General features: G+C 35.8%; 1 protein-coding gene across 16 annotated transcripts in view; it reads left to right on the top strand.

Annotated features, from left to right (window-relative positions):
* Nucleotides 1-16,515, top strand: part of KIF20B (kinesin family member 20B) — a 76,706-nt gene extending 60,191 nt beyond the window's left edge. For 12 of the 16 annotated variants that reach the window (XM_070224404.1, XM_070224373.1, XM_070224376.1 and 9 more), the window contains 8 exons: nucleotides 3,874-4,050; nucleotides 5,674-5,775; nucleotides 7,708-7,905; nucleotides 8,706-8,774; nucleotides 10,662-10,763; nucleotides 11,155-11,305; nucleotides 14,611-14,753; nucleotides 16,269-16,515. In XM_070224404.1, coding sequence (XP_070080505.1) covers nucleotides 3,874-4,050; nucleotides 5,674-5,775; nucleotides 7,708-7,905; nucleotides 8,706-8,774; nucleotides 10,662-10,763; nucleotides 11,155-11,305; nucleotides 14,611-14,753; nucleotides 16,269-16,346 — 1,020 coding nt within the window. In that variant the 3' untranslated portion in view covers nucleotides 16,347-16,515. The remainder of the gene's footprint in view (nucleotides 1-3,873; nucleotides 4,051-5,673; nucleotides 5,776-7,707; nucleotides 7,906-8,705; nucleotides 8,775-10,661; nucleotides 10,764-11,154; nucleotides 11,306-14,610; nucleotides 14,754-16,268) is intronic. The other 4 variants (XM_070224408.1, XM_023642943.2, XM_070224396.1 and 1 more) reach the window with 1 other exon arrangement.
* Nucleotides 16,516-20,178: the final 3,663 nt, after the last annotated feature.

Below are 20,178 nucleotides of genomic sequence, written 5' to 3'. Positions count from 1 at the left end.
GTGTATGAGTATACCACAGTCCATTCATTTTAATGTTGAAGATATGTGAATTGTTTCCTGTTTTTGAATGTTATGAGTAAATTCTCCTGTAAATATTTTTACACATTTCTCTTACTGCACATGTGCATGCATTTCTGTTGCATGTGTGGCCAAGAGTAAATTACTAGACGATAGGGTATATGTATGTGGAAATCTAGTAGAAGGCTAGACTGATTTTCAAAGTAGTTGTACTCATTTATACTCCAATTAGTATTGTAGTCGATGGTATTGTCAGTAATTTTTTATGGTTTTAATGTTCTTTTTCCTGATTACTAATGAGGTGAAGATGTTTCATTTATTTATTGGCTCTGCCTATACAAGTTCTTTGCCTATTTTCTCCAGGACTGTCTAGCTTTTTCTTGTTGATAAGTAGGCATTCCTCATGCTTTCTGGATAGGTGCCCTTTGTCTATAATGTGTTGCAAGTACCTTCTTTCAATCTCAAGTTTGCTTTTTTACTTTCTTATTTCCTCTTTATGAATAGAAGTTCTAACTTATTTTAGTTTATTTTCTCAGTGTTTTCCTTTATGAATGCCAAAGACATGAAGATGTTCTCTTACGTTATTTCCTGAAAGGTTTGGGGTTTTACCTGTCATATTTAGATGCTAGCATTGATTTTTCTGTTGGAGTGAGATAGGAATCAAGGCTCTTTTTTGTAAAATGTGGATTACCTGGTAATATTTATTGAGCCTGTGTTTGTCGTTGGAGCTGAGGTGTGTTTCCTGGAGGCAGCAGATTGTTGGATCTTGTTCTTTAATCCATCTTGCCACTCCGTGTCTTTTTATTTGGAGAGTTCAATCTGTTTACATTAAGGGTGATTATTGATGCATGAGACTTAATGCTGTCATTCTGTCACTTGTTTTACGGTTTTCCTGCATTACCTGTGTTTCTTGTCCTGTGTGTTTTGGCCTACCCATTGACATCTGCAGTTTCTTACTTCCTTACTTATTTTTTGTGTTTCTGTTCTGTTTTTAAGGTTAGTGGCTACCCTGAAGTTTGTATTCAGAATCTCGTGCATAACATAGTCCGTTTTCTGATGGCCTCTTATTTCCTTAGCCTAAACTGATTCAGTCCCTTTCCTCCTTCCCTCGTAAGTTATTCTTGTCATCTCTTATTCCAACTTGTGTTGTGAGTTTGTGGTTAAAGTGCTAAGATTGTCTTTGTTTTTGGTGTTTTCCTTCCCTTTCTCCTAATGCTATAGTTGTATATTTGCTATCCTATTCTGATTCTATTTGTCTCCTTACTCTGTGTTTTGTGACCCATTTCCCCTTTTTTTCTTTTTTCAGATATGAGGACCTTCTTGAGGATTTCTTGTAAGGGCGGGGGGGGGGGGGGGGCGGCGGTGTCTCGTGGCTGCAAAGTCCCTTAGATTTTGTTTGTCTGGGAAAGATTTAATTTCTCCCTCATATCTGAAGGATATTTTTGCTGGATAGAGTATTCTTGGCTGAAGATTATCTTTTAAAGTTTTGAATATGTCATTCCAATCTCTCCTAGCTTGTAAGGTTTCTGCAGAGAAATCTGTTGAAAGTCTGATAGGGCTTCCTTTATAGGTTATTTTCTTCTGCCTTGCTGCCCTGAGTATTCTTTCTTTGTCATTCAGTTTTGCCAGTTTTACTACTATATGCCTTGCAGTAGGTCTTTTTACATTGACATATCTAGGAGATCTGAAAACTTCCTCCACACGTATTTCTCTCTCAGTCTCTAGATTTGGAAAGTTCTCTGCTATTATTCCTTTGAGCACACTTTCTGCTCCATTCCCCTTTTCGTCACTCTCGGGGATTCCAATTATTCTTATATTGCATTTCCTCATTGAGTTGGCTATTTCTTGGAGATTCTCTTCATTCCTTTTTATTCTTAATTCTCTCCTTTCCTTTGTCTGGAGCCATTCAACCTGTCTGTCTTCGATTATGCTGATTTGCATCTCTGTGGCATCCACACAGGCACTCAGGGAATCCGTATTCTGTTTTATCTGATCCACTGTATTTTTCATCTCTAGTATTTCTGATTGATTCTTCTTTATAGTTTCAATTTCTTTTGTGAAGTAACTCCAGAACTCATTGACTTTTTTCTCTCTGTTTTCCTTTACCTCGAATTTTTTGACTGTGGCTATTCTGAATTCATTTTTATTTAGTTTACTTATTTCTGAGTCCTCAGGGCATAATTCTGGGTGCTTGTTTTCCCGCTGGTCTGGAGATTGGATGAATTGATGGGTGGTGGAAGAAGGACGGGTCTTCCCCATGGTGATATTATTCGGTTGCAGTTACAGCCTGTCACCACTAGATGGGGGTTGAGAGCCACGTATTCTGAGCCCTCTGCCTTCAGCCCAGATGGTGGCGCACAGGACGGGTTGGGGGAGGGAGGGGCACCATCTCTAGTGCTTTCCTGATCAGCTCTTGCTGTCTGCTCTCCTGGGGTCTTGGCTTGCTGAGGTCACCCCAGGCGAAAGCTTTCCCCTATTAGAGGGCTTTCATCTGGGCTGCACGGCTGTGGGAGTCCTGGGTGATCCCCCAGGCTCGCGGCCCCTCCCCCGCTCCCCTTCCCTCACAGAGCCTCCCGTGGAGATCCCAGTCTCTAGGGGAGGGAGCGAAGATCTCTCTTACCCTGTTCCAGCTCCTCCGAGGGGGTCTCCAGCCTCTTCACCCTCCGTTGTTTGGCTTCTGTGGGTCTCCAAGGATTTCTCTGCTATTAGGATATTTTTTTGTTGGAATATGGTTGCTCTTCTTTTGTTGTATGTTGGAGGGGAGAGAGTCCTGGGCAAGCTCACTCTGCCATGACTCTGACGTCCTTGGTAATATTTATTGAAAAATCTGTTTCTTTTCCAAAAACTGTTCTGCTACTTTTGTCATAAATCAATTGTCCAAGGGTTAATTTTTATGTATCATATGAGATTAGGGTTGCAGTTCATTTCTTTTTTTTCATTTGGCTATTCAATTTTTCTAGCACTATTTGTTGAAATACTGTCCTTTCCTCCAATGAATTTCTTTGGCATTTTTGTAGAATGTCAGTTGACCATATGTTTGTGGACCCTGTCTTCTGTCCACTGATCTCTGGAATTCTTTAACATCAATATCACACTGTCTTGATTATTCTATTAGGTTTGAAGTGACATAGTGTGATTGCTCCTGCTTTCTTCATTTTCAAAATAATTTCGGCTATTCTAGATCATTTGCATTTCGATATAACTTTTAGAGTCAACTTTTCCATTTTACACACACACGCGCACACACACACATGTCGCTGCCTGGATTTTGCTTGAAATTCCCTTGACTCTATGGATCTATTTGGGCAGAGCTGACATCTTAACGATACTGAGTCTTTTGACCTTGAACACAGATTATCTCTACATTTATTTAAGGAATGTTTTGTAGTTTTTCATGTTTAGGTCTTACACAAATTTTCTTTAATTTGCCAGTAAGTACTTAATGATTTTTGAACTCATTGAAAATAGTATTTTTAATTTTTATTTCTCTGTTGTTTGTTGCTGTTAGTTTTGTCATTTGTTTTACTGTGGTTTTACCTTCTCATTTCCCAAATATGAGGAAAATGCTGGTATTAGGTTAAAAACTGTAATTGTTTATTGAAAGAAGTGACCAATAAGCTAATTTTTGGAATGAAGTGGATTAGGGATAAATATATCATGTGGACATTAATGTATATAAAGGCATTATATATTATGTTTTATAAGCAAATATTTTATCTAGACTTAACTACGTAATTTGTTATACATCTTGTTCACAGTTGTATTTAGGTGTTATTTATAATAAAAATTTCAAAAAAGTCTTAGATTCATAATGTTTCAAGGTTTACTTTAAAATTTTCTTTATTTTCTGATTAGGATATACTTACAGCACAGCTGTCAGAGAAAGATAGTAACCTTCAAAAGTGGCGAGAAGAGCGAGATCAACTGGTTGCAGCATTAGAAATACAGCTGAAAGCACTGATTTCTAGTAATGTACAGAAAGATAATGAAATTGACCAATTGAAAAAGATCACATCAGAGGCTTCGAAAACTGTGAGTAAAATCTTGTTCTTGTACAATGCCTTTTTTTTTAATTGAACATAGGAATTTTTCAAAATTATTTAACAGCTTAATTCTGAAAGGGTAAAGTAAGTTTCAGTACACCAGAGAGGAATCAGAGTTGTAAATATTATTTGGATATTTCATGTGAATTCTGAGTTTTCAGAGTTATTATTATGATTGATTTGTCAATGCCTGAGAAATAGCGCTTTCTCCAGTATTGTAGTCATATCTCCCTGGTAGAATATTAGAAAATTTGTGACTTAGTGTCTAATCTACCTTTAAAATGTAGAAATGTGATTCAACTTGAACTTTTGGTAATATTTAAATACTTGAGGCACACTAAGTTTATTGTATTAAGATACAAATTGTTCTTTGAAAATAAGCATAATAATAAGGAGACGTGAGTCATTCAGGAGTTATTTTTGTAATGTTACCTTGGATCTGGGAACCATGGATGAAGAGAGGATTGCATTTCACAGATAGCTACTTCCCAGTTAAATGAATCAGAGTTCATCTGAAGCTAGTCTTCCCAGAATAAATGATCTGTGCTGAAAAATCTGCTGCTCTCGAGCCTTCAGACAATAGGAAAAGAAATGTGTGTGTGTCTGTCTCTTACATCAAAAGACTTCATGATTCTAAGAGAAAGACTGCTCAAAAATCAGGTATTATCATGTGGTGTAAATAGCACAGACTGAAAAGTTAGAAAAACTAGGTATCAGCTGCTGTCACTGTGGTTTTGGGACCTTTGGGAAAATTACTTAGCATTTCTGAACTATCTAAAACAGATAATAATGTCTTCCTAGTAGAGTTGTGAAAATCAATTGAGAGTATTTGTAGAACAGTTAGCATAGTTCTTAACCATAGTGGAAGTCACTACATGCTAGTTGCTTTCTCCATTACAAATTCAATAGAATCTTTCTTATTTGGCAATAATTGGTAGGTGACATATTTAACTTTTGATTTTGCTGGTAATGGTGAGAAGGCCCACCTTGGAATTTATCAAATTTAAAAATGTAATGTGATATTTCTTCATAGACACCTTAAGTAGAGTTTAGGAATAGAACATACCCTATGACCTAGAAAGTGGGATGAAGAGTGTGCTGCAAGGAAAGGTTTAGTTGTCAATGTGTTATTTTCTACTCTAATGGTATAGTCACATTCCCAAGAAGCCTCTAGCTTTTCAGAACTCTGTTATCAAAAGCAATTGTTGGGGTTCAGATTGCAACTCAGTACAGACCTTTGCTATGTCATTTGACATCTCTAGGTCTCTTACCTCATCTGAGAAGTAGGAATAATGATTCTTGCCAAATCTATCTCAGAGAGTTGCAATGAAAGTAAAATGAGGGAATATATGTAAAATACTGTGGTAGTTGAAAGTAATCTTTCACATTTCTTTTTGATCAGACTCAGAAGAAGCTAGAAAGTTGCCCAGCTTTTCCTGAGTCTCTTAGGATGAAAGAGAGGAGGAAGGAGAGTTACCTGGTCATTGAAGAAGCCTTTAATCATTTCCACTATTTAGTCCACCGAAATCTTGATTTTTATATTCTTTATGTGAAATGTTTTAATATATTTTCAGGACCAATGATTTGTTGTTTTAACATTTCCTTACTTTAGGAAAAACAAACCATGGATATTAAGCCATGTTCAACGGATCCTGGCAGAGTTGAAATTGAACCTCAATCAACAAGTTTTGAAATTTCCAAGAATGAAGTAGAGGTGGGTATTTGGTAATGTAGTCCACTTCTTTTACCCTCTTTATCAGTGACCATCAATTACCAAATAATAATTGCAAGTGTAATTTAATCAATTGTTTTGGGTAGCTTGCTGTACAATTAGCTCTATGTACTCTCAGCTGTGGAAAGGAAAAGTAAAGGTTTTTGAGGAGAGGTGAAATTCTTTTGGGAGATTAAATCCCCAAAGGATATTAATCTCTTCTCAAAATGATATTGATCTCAAACAACAGATCTATTACTATAAACAAACTTGGTGGTCAGATATAGGAAATCCCACAAGAGAGAAAATAAGGATGATTGTTTACCCTCATTCTTATAAGAATTTTATTAAATAGTATTTTTTGAAATTTTACCCATTTAATAGTTCTGTCACCAAATCTCGATAACTCACAGTGAGTTTCCTTAATATGCAGTGGGTCTAGGGTTCTTTGAATCACCTTGGATAATATAGAGATTCTCACATTGCATATGAGATAGATAAATATTCTATGTCATTTAAAGTTTTGAAGATAAAATTATTTTTTTAATGTATATTTAAAACCCATTTATTGGGAGCATTCAGTATTGGGAAGCTTTGCCTAAGCACTGAGGATAGAAACATAACTAAGACCTGGTTGCCAGCCTCAAGGAGTGAGGAATCTAGTAAGACAGTTAAATAACTGACTACCCTGTTTGATCCTACCTTATGGACTAAGTGCTATTGAAGAGCGCTAAGAAGGAACACTGACAGAGGAGGATATGATGAAATTTGCCTGAGTGGTTGTAGAGATGGATTAAAGAAGGTAACATCATACTGGGTCTTGAAGATGAATAGAAGTTTACCAAGCAGAGAACGGCAAGGGAAGGACATTTTAATCTGGGGAAATAACATGAGCCATTCCTTTTCCCTTGGCCTTTCTTTGATAGTTTTTGGTTGAGTTTCAAATTATTATCATTGACTTTAGAGACTAATACAAATCATATTTTTTGTAGAAAAGTTTTAAGTTGATACATAAACAAGATTAATTTTTGATTACATAGGTAGTCACATATAATGGAACATTTCTTTCTCTGTAAATTTATGTCTGCTGTCCTAAAACCTCCTGATTCCAGTGTCCTATTAAGAATTCCAGCAGTTATTGAATATTCCACAGTTTTGAAGAACCATATTGTTAATGCTGTTTTATATATTTTTATTGCCTTCATGAAATTAATATGCTTGTCTGGGCTGAAAGTCCAAAATGATTCATTCACAGAGCCAATAGTTGATTCTGGGAGCTCAGCTGTACATGTATGTGGCCTCCCTCTGGCTAGGGCTTCTCATAGCACAGTGGCTGGATTCTGAGCTGGGGCATTTTGAGGGGGAATGTCCTGAGGGTTAGTGTTCCAAGAGTGTTCCAGGGCAGAAGTTACAAGGCTTCTTATGATGAAGCCTCAGAAGAATCATGAAGTTACTTCTTTCACATCCTATTGGTTGTGGAAGTCATTAAGGCCAGCCCAGATTCAAGGAGAGGGGAATGAGACTCCATCTCTCAATGGGAAGAGTAGCAAAGAATTTGCAGCAAACGTTAATCTTTCATAACTAGGATTCTTGTTAAAAATCCTAGACTCTTTCCTTGGAGATTTTTGATTTAGCAGGTTTGTGGTAGGGTCCAAGAATCTTTTAAACAAGTTCTCTAGATAATTCTTAACAATCATATGAGTTTGGGAAATACTGATCTCTAAGTTTCCCCCAGTTTTAACATCCATGTATAAACCTGGAGAGGGTAGATGATAACTAAATCTTTCTGTCTTTGCTGTGGCAAATTTGACCCGCACACTTTTTGTCTTTTCCAATTCATTGTCTTTAATAGGTATTTGAGAGAGTTAATTCTTTGCATTGTATAAATTCATATTGTGCAAATAAGATTTGTTTCCGTTTTTGATTCTGTTGTAGGATGGATCTGTAGTCCTTGACTCTTGTGAAGTGTCAACAGAAAATAATCAAACTACTCGATTTCCAAAACCTGAGTTAGAGATTCAGTTTACACCCTTACACCCAAACAAAATGTCAGTGAAACACCCTGGTTGTACCTCACCAATGATGGTTAAGATTTCCAAGACCCGGAAGAGGAAGAGTAATGAAATGGAGGAGGTAAAAACTTAACTCATGAGTGAATTTAACAAGCAAACCTTATTGTTATTAAGCTCAGTTGTAATATATAAACTCTGTTACACTGCTTTCTTCTTCATGAGCACTGTTGTTAGAGACTAAAATCATAATATATGGCATATTTTGTACTCTTTAAGAATGTCACTGTAGTTTGTGGTTTAAAGTCCTCAAACAAAAAGCTTATGGATATTAAAATACATAGCTTATCCCTTGCTTCAGTGAAGTTGTGATGGGTCATATGATGGTAGATTTTATTGGAAAGCTGTTTCAATATATGAGTCCTGTTCAAACTTAGTCACTTTCCCTCCAATGGAAGAGAAAAATAGTTAAGAAATTAGAGAAACTGAAATGGCTAACTTGCTTAAGTATATTCTTTGTCACTTATCTGAAATCTTAGGTTTCTATGATCATAGCAGGTTTTGGAAGAGAAATTCTTTTTCTATCAGCCAGTATTAAAATTTGGGCCTCTGTTTATTGGTAGGCTAAAAACTGTTTACTTGTCTTACTACAGCTTTCTGACTGTAGGGTTACCAAAGCTTCTCCGTATCCTAGCCATGCACATTAGGCAAATCACATAAACTTTCTGATCCTCAAGTTTCTTCCTTTTGCAAATAAAGGATTAGAGATAATATGTTTAAAATGCTTAGCTTTTGCTCCAAATGTGGTAGGTACATAATAAATGGTAATATTTATTTTGAAAGTAACTTGTTTTAGGTTTAAAACTATAAACTCTTAGCACAATAACTTTTTATTCAACTTTTTTATTTTTTACTCCTTTAAAGAGTAGTATATTTTCAAGCTGGTGGAAGAGCAGAAATAGTATTAACCATACTCCTGAGGCTCTCTGTCAGGTAATACGTTTGCTGAATGAATATTATTTAGTGTATTTCCCACTACACATAGAACACTTTTAGAGATTGTTTTGTAGAGCCTTAGTTAACTTTTATCCTATATTTATTTAATTTTTATTTAATACATTTTAGATACCATTAAAATACTAAATATTTTAATTTCATCATCCTCTGTGCTAAGTTGACTTTTCCTTCATTCATTTTTTTCAAGGAAGGAAAAATCGGTCTTGTACTCAGAGGATTAAAATATAATTATTTTATTCATTTTACTATTGGCATATACTCCCTATGTATATTTCAGAATAAATATACAGATTATTGTAGATAAAGCATGTAGAAGCTTAAAAATTTTAACTGATTTTGCTAGCTGTTCACTGCTGTAATAAACTGAGTTGTAAGGGCCTCATGAAAATCCTTTTTACAGTGCTATATTCTCATCCAGTGAAGACTCCAGAGGGCTCTGTGTAGAACTCCACAAGTGTGATGGAATTAAAATCTTTGTGCATGTCTTCGTATGATTCCCATCAGCTTTTCACTTTTCAGGAAGTCTGCTTCTTATGACTCGTATTGCTTTTACTTTGTAACTTGAATTCTGAGGGGCAGTCATGATTTTTCTTCTATTTCTCTTCTTGCCTCCCCCACCCCCCTCCTTTTTATGCTTTTATCTTTGGTATAGCTAGGAGTTGCACCAGTTCAATTCAGTTCACATACTATGAAAGTCTTTGTCTTAAGTGAGATTATGTGGGGAAAAGAAGAGTAAGATGTCGTGACGATGTAGTAGGGAAGACAGATTATATTTCTTAATTTTCACATTTTACCTGTGTTTATACTGAAGATTTTTGTTGTTTTTGTTTTTGATGTTGCCAAATTTCAATTAGAGGTCTTAGACATAGATGCTCTGCATGATTTGGGAATTGGGGAGAGGGTAGGTATATTGCTGTGCTGTATTTTTTTTTTCTTTTGGTGAGGAAGATTAGCCCTGCCCTAACATCTGTGGCCGTCTTCCTCTGTTTTATATGTGGGATGCCTGCCACAGCATGGCTTGATAAGCGGCACATAGGTCTGCACCTGGGATCTGAACCTTCAAACCCCAGGCCACTGATGTGGAGCATGCAAACTTAACCACTATACCACCAGGCTGGCCCGCTGTGCTTTATTTATTTATTTTTTTTTGAGATTTTATTTTTTTCCTTTTTCTCCCCAAAGCCCCCTGGTACATAGTTGTATATTCTTCGTTGTGGGTCCTTCTAGTTGTGGCATGTGGGACGCTGCCTCAACGTGGCTTGATGAGCAGTGCCATGTCCGTGCCCAGGATTCGAACCAACGAAACACTGGGCCGCCTGCAGCAGAGCGCACGAACTTAACCACTCAGCCACGGGGCCAGCCCCCCGCTGTGCTGTATTTTAAAGATGGGGTTCACATAAAACATGTTATCCCTTCTGCTGTTTTTCATCTAGCTCATATAATTTTATTTATGATATGTGTGAAAAATTCATACCTTAATCATTTTGCACTATATATGTATATTAAATTATCACATTGTATGCCTTAAACTTATATGTCAATAATATCTCAATGAAATTGGAAAAAAAATTCATACCTTCACTCAGGATTTCTCAACTTCAGCACAGTTTGATCCAAATACCTCTTTGTTTTGGAAGGCTCTCCTGGGCTTTGAAGGGGTGTTTAGTGGCATTCCTGGCTCTACCCACTAGTTGCCAATAAAACCCCCTTTCTCCCAGCAATGACAACCAAAAATATCCCAATATTGCCAGTGTTCCCTGGGGTCAAACCGTTACGTTGTTTTTCTTGTTTTTTGTTTTTTTGAGTTAGAGAAAGAAAATATTGTCAAGAAATTAACCAGTGGCTGAAATTCATTATTTTTAGGACTTTGTGAAATATGAAAATAAGAAGAATGCTACACCCAGAACTAATTTGAAATCCCTTATTTCTGAGCATAGCGATTCTTCTGTCAAAAAGGAACAAAAGGTTTGTCTTTTAATTTGTCCAAAATTGACCATTTTCATAACTTATAAAGTAGAAGATGAAAATAAAGATATCAAATTTGACTGGTAATTATCTAGAAATCCAGTTTTGTCTAATTGTAACTCATTTATCTTCCGTTTCCTATTCTTATTCAGCTTAGAATATAACCTTTAGCATTTGGCCAGTAGCAGGCACTTCTTGATGTGTTCACTTCTGACTTGGCTCTCTGCCTGTCACACTTATTTTGCTATTCTCTTTCATTCCTCTCCTCATATTCTTAATCCCTGGTTCCCTGCCTGAGAATTCATAACCTGTGTCTGGCCTTAACTGTGGCTATAAATATTTCCTTCTAGCATTTCTCATTAACAACAACAACAAAATGTTTGTTTATTAGGTTTCCACACGTCCATCATCAAAGAAAACATATTCTTTACGGAGTCAGGCATCCACACTTAATACAAACTCAGCCACTAAGAAAAAAGAAGGAACGCTACAGAAATTTGGAGACTTCTTACAACATTCTCCAACAATTCTTCAATCAAAAGGTTTGCAGAAAATTAATTAAATGACCTTTTATGTTAGGTATAGGGTGTTTTCTAATATCTGATTGATGTGTAAACTCAACAACAGTGATTATTATATTTCAAACAGACATTGTCCTATGTTAGGTACTGTGGGAGGAAATATGAAAGGATGATATGCCCAGTGTTCACCGTGTAGTTGAAGAGAAAGACCTATGTTTAAGGAATTGATCCAGAACAGGCTGCTTAATGTGGTTATAGAGATACAAGCAAAGTGCTATGGTAGTATGGGAGGGAAGAGAGCTGTTCTGATTGGGAGGCTATGAGAAGATTTTATAGAACAGATGGGATTTAACCTGGGTATTGAAATGTTGGCAGGATTACACCCTCTGGAGATCATCACTGTTAGTATTATGGTGTATATTCTTCTACTGTTTTTTCTATGCATAGATAAACATTACCTATTCATATATATCAAAAACATATATTTCTATAAATATCTATTGAGTTCAGTTGCTTAATCCTTTTTTCTTTATAATACAATGTAGACATATTAATACCTATATATTAATATATGCTAAGATGTATACTCTGTATACACATATATGTAAACATGCATGCGTATGTATACACACACGCACACACACACATGCACATCTACCAGAGGGAACAGTTTTAACACAGGTAGAGTATCAGGAAAGTGTAGGGAATGTGCAGGCAATTGCAGGTGGCAATAAGCATCTGGCATGTAGAATGTGGAGAAATTACTGGGTGTCAGGGGGCAGATGGAGGAGTGGGTTTTCGTGAGATTACCTGAGTGGTAGCAGTAGGTTAAATAGGATAAATTGGACATTGGAGGCAGGGAGAATGAGGAGGGAAAGAGACTAAAAGCAGGGGACAGTTTAATTGAATCAAATAGATTGTGTAAAAATAATTTCTGTAAAAACTTACCACAGAGGTTCTCAAACTTTCTTGGTTCACAGTGCCCTTAATGTCTCAGTAAATTTTTTTTATTGTGTCCCTGCACCCAAACAAACACCTAATATATATCCATTAGTACTTAAGGCCGAACAACTACTGAAAATTCAGGTTGCAAAGATGTGTCATCATCAAAAAGAATGCAGTGTGCTGTCATTTTGAAATTGTGAACTACCTTGAGCTATTGCGTGTCACTGTTTTCCTTGAACATTTAAAATATTCTGAGGTGCTTCTGTGAGTTTGCTGTGGCATGTCTTATGCACGATTTGTGAACTTCAGACTTATCAGACCCATTTGTGTAAATTTTTCAGAAAATGTGTACTTTTTTTTAAAGGTATAGTTTGTATAAGCATAGGAAATATCTGGAGGGACAAACAGCAGACTCTTAAATGTCTAAATTTGGAGAGGCAGTACTTGTTATTTTAGATTCTTATGTATTTTGTTTAAATTGACCATCACTTATATATTGAAAGGAAATATGTTTTCAAGGGGAGGGAGGTATGCATATGGTAATGACTCCGTTGCTTGGTTGACTCAGCTCCCTGACAGCTTCCCTACCTCTATACCCTTCATGGATTTTTTAAAACTTCTTTTTAGGAATATAAGATATTCCTATTTTGGATTGTAACTATAATACATGTCTGTTGTTGATCACTTTGAAATAATAGGGAAAAGAGAAGAAAATAGAGATTAATTCTTCAAATTATTCTGCTCTGATAACCACCATTAATCCATTACTCAGTATCATTGGTTCTCCCAACTTTTCCCTCTTGTCTGCCTCCTGTCCATTCAGTACATGGCAGCCAGAACAATCTTTTCAAAGTGCAAGTTGAATTATTTAAGCTATAAGTTTTTGTTTTCTTATTATCTTTTCCACTGGAATGTAAACTCTGCAAGTAAAAAATGTCAGTCTAGTTCCCATCTTCAGCTTTAGTATAGTGGCTGGCAGGTAGTGGTGAGGCGTTTGGAGGCTCCAGGCCAAAATCCTATGTGGTATTTTTCAGGTGGACCTTAAGCAATTACAAAGGCTTTACCTGTTAGGCCTCAGAGGGGACAGCTGCCCTCTGCACACCAAACTTAGTACACAGCCAGTGCACTGCAGTCCCTGAAGGGAGTTACAGTCAAGACTCAGGGGCCCTGCCAGCGGTGCTCTTAAACATGTCTGCGTTCCTAGCCCAGGTGCCTTCATTTGGATCCTCTTTCTTGGGGACCTTCAGCAGAGAACTTCCTCAGGTGCTTCTGCCGGAGACCTTCTTAGAACAGGGAAGGGGAGGGAACCTGGAGGACAGTTTTCTCCACTGTGACTCTACTTTTCCCCTCCTAGCCCTTCCTCCTGGCCTCCAGCCCTAAGGTCCATAAAACTACAAGTGCAAGAGCCTTTTGTTCAGGGCTCCCTTGGCAATGAGTTGACCCCTCTTCTTTGCTGATCCTCCTGACCTGACCATGCACCATTCCATGGAGGAATCTGGAAGAGGGTGGGAGGTGGCACTTTCTCAGGTTTAGCTTCTTGTTTATTCTATTTCAGTAAGTGGTTAAAGGCTTGAGTGTGACCTATTGGCTTGTTGTAATTAGCTACTTTGACATATGGCAGCTCAGCTTTCTCAAGCTCATTTCAGCCCTTGACAAGTACACCCTCAATCTAACATATTTCCTTAAATGTTTTTTCTATTTTTTAAAACATATAGTTGATATTTTATGTATATATATTTTCTATCCAGGAGTTTTCTCAAATGGAAATATGTTTTTTATTAAACTCAATGTGTATCTGTTAAAAAAATAAAACAAATGTGCAAAGTCAGAAATTAAAAAATTGCTGTTCTGCTTCCCGGAGGCAATCAACTGTAACAATTTGGTTGTCTTCTATACGTGTGTGTGTGTGAATTATAAGTAAAGGGCTCATAATTGCAAACTACTTTCACTTAACATTCATTGTAGACATCTTGATATATAGGTATTGAACTAGACCTACCATCTTATTATTTTTAATGTTGTGTGGTCCACTAAAATGTATCCTGCTCTTTTTCTTAAAATAGCATAAACCTCGTCCAAGTCATTAAAGACGCTTGAGTTTTACTGGTTGTATTGTAATTTACCAAACCTTTTCACTATGTTGAACATTAGTCAAATGATACTTTATTTATTTGGTTTTTTGTTTTTGCTGTTGATCATTTTTTCAGTGTTTATTAGACATTTAATTTTTTTCTTTGTGAATTTATTAATGTATTTTCACCATTTATAAGTTGCAGTGCTTTACTTTTTAATTTGGTATGTTCTTTTTTCATTAAGGATGTCAAACCTTTGCAGTTAGAAAATTATCTATTTCAGATTTAACTAATGTATTTTTTTCATAGCAAAGAAGATAATTGAAACGATGAGTTCTTCAAAGCTCTCAAATGTAGAAGTAAGTAAAGAAAATGTGTCTCGACCAAAACGGGCTAAACGGAAATTATACACAAATGAAATTTCATCTCCTATTGATATATCTGGCCAAGTGGTAAGCTACTATTTCAGTTTTCTTAAAAGTAAAACTGTTCATGTTCTTTTTAATTCTGAAATATTCATAACAATATTTTAGAATGGTTTGAATTTTTATTCTTTAGGTCAAGTCTCTTAAAGCATGCTTTAAAGTGTTATACTTTTGGTATCAGATGTGTTAAATTTAAAGTAATTATATATGCTGCATTAATGTAATGAGTGTCATATGCATTTACATTTGTAAACTCATCAGAGGAATTTTAGTTCTGAGAATAGATTTATTACTATTTAGTAATTTATTTGCTTCTAACATCTATTTTTCTCGTTGTCTTTATCACAAGAGTTGTACAAATCTGGACATAAGTATGCCTGATAAAAATATGGAATTGACATTCAGTCATTTCCTCCCACCTTCCCTCTAAGCCTTCCAGGTTCTATTAAGAAAAGACTGTAGTTTGTCATACTGACTCTATGACTCATTCTCCTCACTCAGAACAGACTGTGCTATTACAGGGAAAGTTCTAATTTTCTGTCATGCTTGCATTTGCCTGGTGGGTGAAAGTGAAGATAGAAAAGTAATTAAAGGAAAAGCCTTCAGCAGGAAGTGGCCAAGAAAAATCAAAGACCTTTTGCAACAGTAGCTATCAGATATAAGATAGACAGTTGAAGGCAAGTGGTAAAGAATTAGGGTCAATTAGGACATGCTGTTGGAAGTACTGTTCTCTTGGTCACTTTTCACCATCTGTCTGGTTAGTACATCATTTCCTCCCTTGGCTGAAATTATTTCTTTTCTTAGTTGCAAAATAATACTCTTTTTTTTTTTTTTTTAACAGCTTAATAAATGTTTATTATAATTTCGTTGTCCAGACTTCCTAAATACATTTCATCACTTCCAAACAAGTATTTGTGGAATTTTTTCAATTTTGACACGTATCAGTGATTCTATGATTCTATTCCCCAATCTTGTACAATATTGAATTTAAGTGTTCAATTGTGGGGAGGGTTGCCAGAGAAAATACAGGTTAAATATAAACATATAAATATATTTAAATATAAACATATATAAATATGCCTGGTTAAATTCAAGTCTCAGATAAACAACAAATACTTCTTTAATATAAGGATGTACTTGTACCAAAAAAAAAATTTGTTGCTCTTCTGAAACATAATACTCTTTCTGCTTTCTGAGTGGTATATATACTTGTTGGTGCGAATGATCATTTCTTAAAGTTATTTGAGGCACTTGTCTGCAAATATTTCAGTAATTATTTCAAACTATATATATCCTGAATTCAATAAAGAGTGTAGATTATTTTAATTCTAGAATTAGATATGTTGAAAGAATCTTTTACAAAATCTATTGTTTTAGGCATGCTTTTTTATAAAAGATATTATATCTACAGTCCAAGAGGACAAAAAATATAATGTACCTATTATTTCAGTTACTAAGCACATGAAATATAATTTTATTAATTATAATTAAGCTTTCATTTTTATTTTCATTCATTAAAAATATTGAAATTGTTAATTTCAGGTTTTGATGGATGATAAAGTGAAAGAAAGTGATCATCAGATTCTCAAACGACGACTTCGGACTAAAATAGCCAAATAAGTCACTTATGGAGAATGTTTTAATATAAATTTTATAGTCATAATCATTGTAACTTACGTCTTGACTTTTTAAAGATAATTGTATATGATGCATTAAATCCCTCTGTATATACATTGCTATTTTATACATAGTATAATTTTAATTCAATAAAGAATATGTCAGCAATAAATTTACTCGTCTACTTTTCTAAGGCTTTTTAATAATAGCTTCTTTTCAAACCGTATGTATTTTCCTGTTATCCCAGGCATGGGATCACTGAGGATCCTAGGAAAGATTTTTTAAAGATTTTATTTTTCCTTTTTCTCCCCAAAGCGCCCTGGTACATAGTTGTATACTTTTAGTTGTGGGTCCTACTTCTGGCATGTGGGACGCCGCCTCAGGATGGCCTGATGAGTGGCACCAAGTCTGCTCCCAGGATCCGAACCAGCAAAACCCTGGGCTGCTGAAGCGGAGCTCACGAACCTAACCACTTGGCCACCGGGCCAGCCCTATTTTTTTTTTTTTTAAACACATAGATGTCATAGGTCAGATACTTGGTTTACTTACATTTAACAGTGACTTATGAATTATTTTTACAGTACCTGTTAGGAAATACAATTAATTTTTACATATCTGTTTGGATTAAAGCTAAGATCCAGGGAATAAGTATGTACAGGTCTCCTAGTTGCCAAAATTTATATGCACATAATTTAGAAAAGATCTCAAGTCTTTAATTAGAATGTCTTTTAATTCTTAATAATTGAAAAGTTGGCTTTTTGATTTTTCCAAGACACACAAGATCAAAAACAGAAAGTTAGAAAAGATAGCATCTAGAAGCCGGAAAACACTGGTAGCTAGAAAAGATAGAATTTTAGACCTGGAGGGACCTTAGAAGTGCATTTTCTTCATTTTGTAAATGAGAAAACTGAGACCCACAAAGTTTACTTTGTCAAGATCTTACAGCTAAGGTATATTGAACTTTGGTTTACAGAAACACCAATAAGAGGCAAAAAACAAAGCAGAGGCCTTAAGAATTGTTGCCAACTGGGGATTTTTAATCTAAGAGTATTCATTTATATATCTAAAACCTTAAAGGTTTCATTGGGTTTTAGCATTGCTTACTATTGTTTATAATAACACTGAGTCAGGAGGAAAAGTTATCTTTGGTGTCTAATTTAAGAGACACTTATACCATGTTTAGGGAAAGTTTCCATCAAAATAGTTAATTTAAAACTTAACCTCTTTAAGCACTAAAATGTTTTTATTATGCTACCTGGTTTCATTATGCTGAAAATATGTACACAGTTGACCCTCATTGTTCACAGATTCCATATTTGCAAGTTTGCTTGCTTGCTAAAATTTATAATCACAAAATCAGAACTCTGGGCACTTTTTTAGTCATTCTCAGACATGCGCAGAATGGCAAAAAATTTGAGTCACCAAAAATGCATGTTCCCAGTTAAAGTTGAACAAGGTGACACTGCCTCTTGTTTCAACTCTCATGTGTCCACATCCCAGAATATAGACTGAAGTCAAGCCTCAACAAGATCTGTGAGGGAGACAGTTTTCCAAATTAGAAGGGCTTGAAAAATACCTTGGGCTTTCCACAGATTCATACTAACACATTATAAAACCAAGCCTATGTAAGTTGAAAGGCATCAGTCAGTAATAAAAATGCCTACTGGAACAAAAATCAACACCCTTCAGAGGAAGATAGAATAAGTAAGGATTCTTTACAACATGTCTTTCTTGTATAATGTATGATATACAATCAAAAATTACTACATATGGAAAGAAAAAGGAAAATGAGTCACATGGTAAAGACAAAAAAAGCAGTCAAGAAAAGCCTCGACACAGCCTAGATGTTGAGTTTTGTAAAAACTTTCAAACAGCTATTATGTGCATGTTCAAGGATTTAAAGGAAATTTCATCTTGATGAGTGAAAACGTGGAATCTCAGGAGAGAAATGGAAAGTATAAAGAAAGTCAAATGGAATTGTTACAACAGAAAAGTAAAATAAGTGAAATGAAAAATCTACTAGATAGAGTTAACAGTCTATCGGAGATGTCAGAAGAAAGTGTCAATGAATTTGAAAACATCAAATTACCCAATCTGAAGAAAAAAAAGTTTGAAGAAAGAAGAACAGAGCCTCAGGGTCCTATGGAACGATATCAAATGCATTAACACACATGCAATTGGAGATCTAAAAGAATAAAAGAATGAAAATAGGGCAGAAAGATATATTTGAAGAAATAATGGCCAAATGTTTTACAAGTTTTATGAAGAAACATTGACTTTGAAGCTCTCTGTAAACCCCAATTAAGATAAATCCAAAGAAAACTACACCTGGGAAAATCATAGTCAAACTACTGAAAACCAACAATAAAGAGAAAATTTTGAAGGCAGAAATATTAGCAAACTTGAGAAAAACAACACATTGCATACAAGCCACTGACTGGGAGAAAATATTGCAATATATAAATCAGACAAAGGATGTATGTACAAGAATTTATAAGGAACTCTTAAAATTGTTATAAGAACACAGCCAATCCAATAAAAATCTAGTAAAAGATGAATAGATGCTTCAGTAAAGAAAATATAGGCAGTGATCGGTATACATATGAAAAGATACTCAAGGTCATTGGTTATCATGGGAAGGCAAATTGAAGCCACAAGTAGAGGCAAAACTATAGCAAGAGAAGGAAGGTCAGTGATTGCCCTGAGGCTGGGGTCAGGAGATGAGATCAGAGGCAACTAGGAGACCTGTACATACTTATTCCCTGGATCTTAGCTTTAATCCAAACAGATATGTAAAAATTAATTGTATTTCCTAACAGGTACTGTAAAAATAATTCATAAGTCACTGTTAAATGTAAGTAAACCAAGTATCTGACCTATGACATCTATGTGTTTAAAAAAAAAAAAAAATAGGGCTGGCCCGGTGGCCAAGTGGTTAGGTTCGTGAGCTCCGCTTCAGCAGCCCAGGGTTTTGCTGGTTTGGGTCCTGGGCGCAGGATCTATTAAAAGTCAAGGGGACAACTTCAAAGAAATTCAGGAAAATATTGGTCGGCATGTTAAGCCTATCATGTTTGGTCCCTATGGCTTTCAGGAGGTTTGTTCATCACTTGGTCCTTTTGTAAAGTCACAGTCCAATATACTGAATATTCTCACTTACAGGAGTCTTGAATCTCAGCCAGAAGGAGGCCCCGATGAGCGTGATGTCGTGCTTACCGTGATTTACCGTATCACATTGTCCTTCACCTCCCACTGCCTGGCTTCCCTCATCTTGATCTTCCTCCCGTCACTGCTTTGGAGCAAGATGGAAGCACTTTAGCTTTTTGATCTCTGCTTACAGCCATCACTGCGGCTGCAATTGCCGTGATTGCAGTTTGATCCAGACGGGCATTTCCCTTCCCCTCCACATGTTTTGTAAGGCATGGATGCTGTCAGCATATCTGTTTTGGCCAAATCCCAGAGTGACCAGATGGGGCGCTAGACTGGAATTTTACTGGCTAATTTGATTCTTCAGAGCCTTTCATTTATTATAGGTGACTAGCACCTTTGAACCAATATCTGAACTCTGTCTCAGAGTTCCACACACACAACAAAGTCCCTACTTTACTGAAACATGGAACTCCTTAAGGAAATTTAGGCTTTGCTTAGACCTGTTTCGTGGCCACGTAGGCTAAACTTCCATGAATGGGAACCTCCACTTTGGCTTTCCGAACCCAAGGCTTGAGCTAGCAGAGCTTAGTCTAATTAATGGTTAGCTTTTTAGAAGTTTAGTCTTTTGCTTCTAGAACTCACTTTTTATTTTCTTTGGTTATACCTTCCATGTGTATCGAGAACAGAA

Source organism: Equus caballus, chromosome 1 (assembly GCF_041296265.1).
Source record: "Equus caballus isolate H_3958 breed thoroughbred chromosome 1, TB-T2T, whole genome shotgun sequence".
NCBI lineage: Eukaryota > Metazoa > Chordata > Mammalia > Perissodactyla > Equidae > Equus > Equus caballus.
The sequence above is the reverse complement of the archived record's forward strand: the minus strand, read 5'-3'. Positions and strand labels throughout refer to the sequence as shown.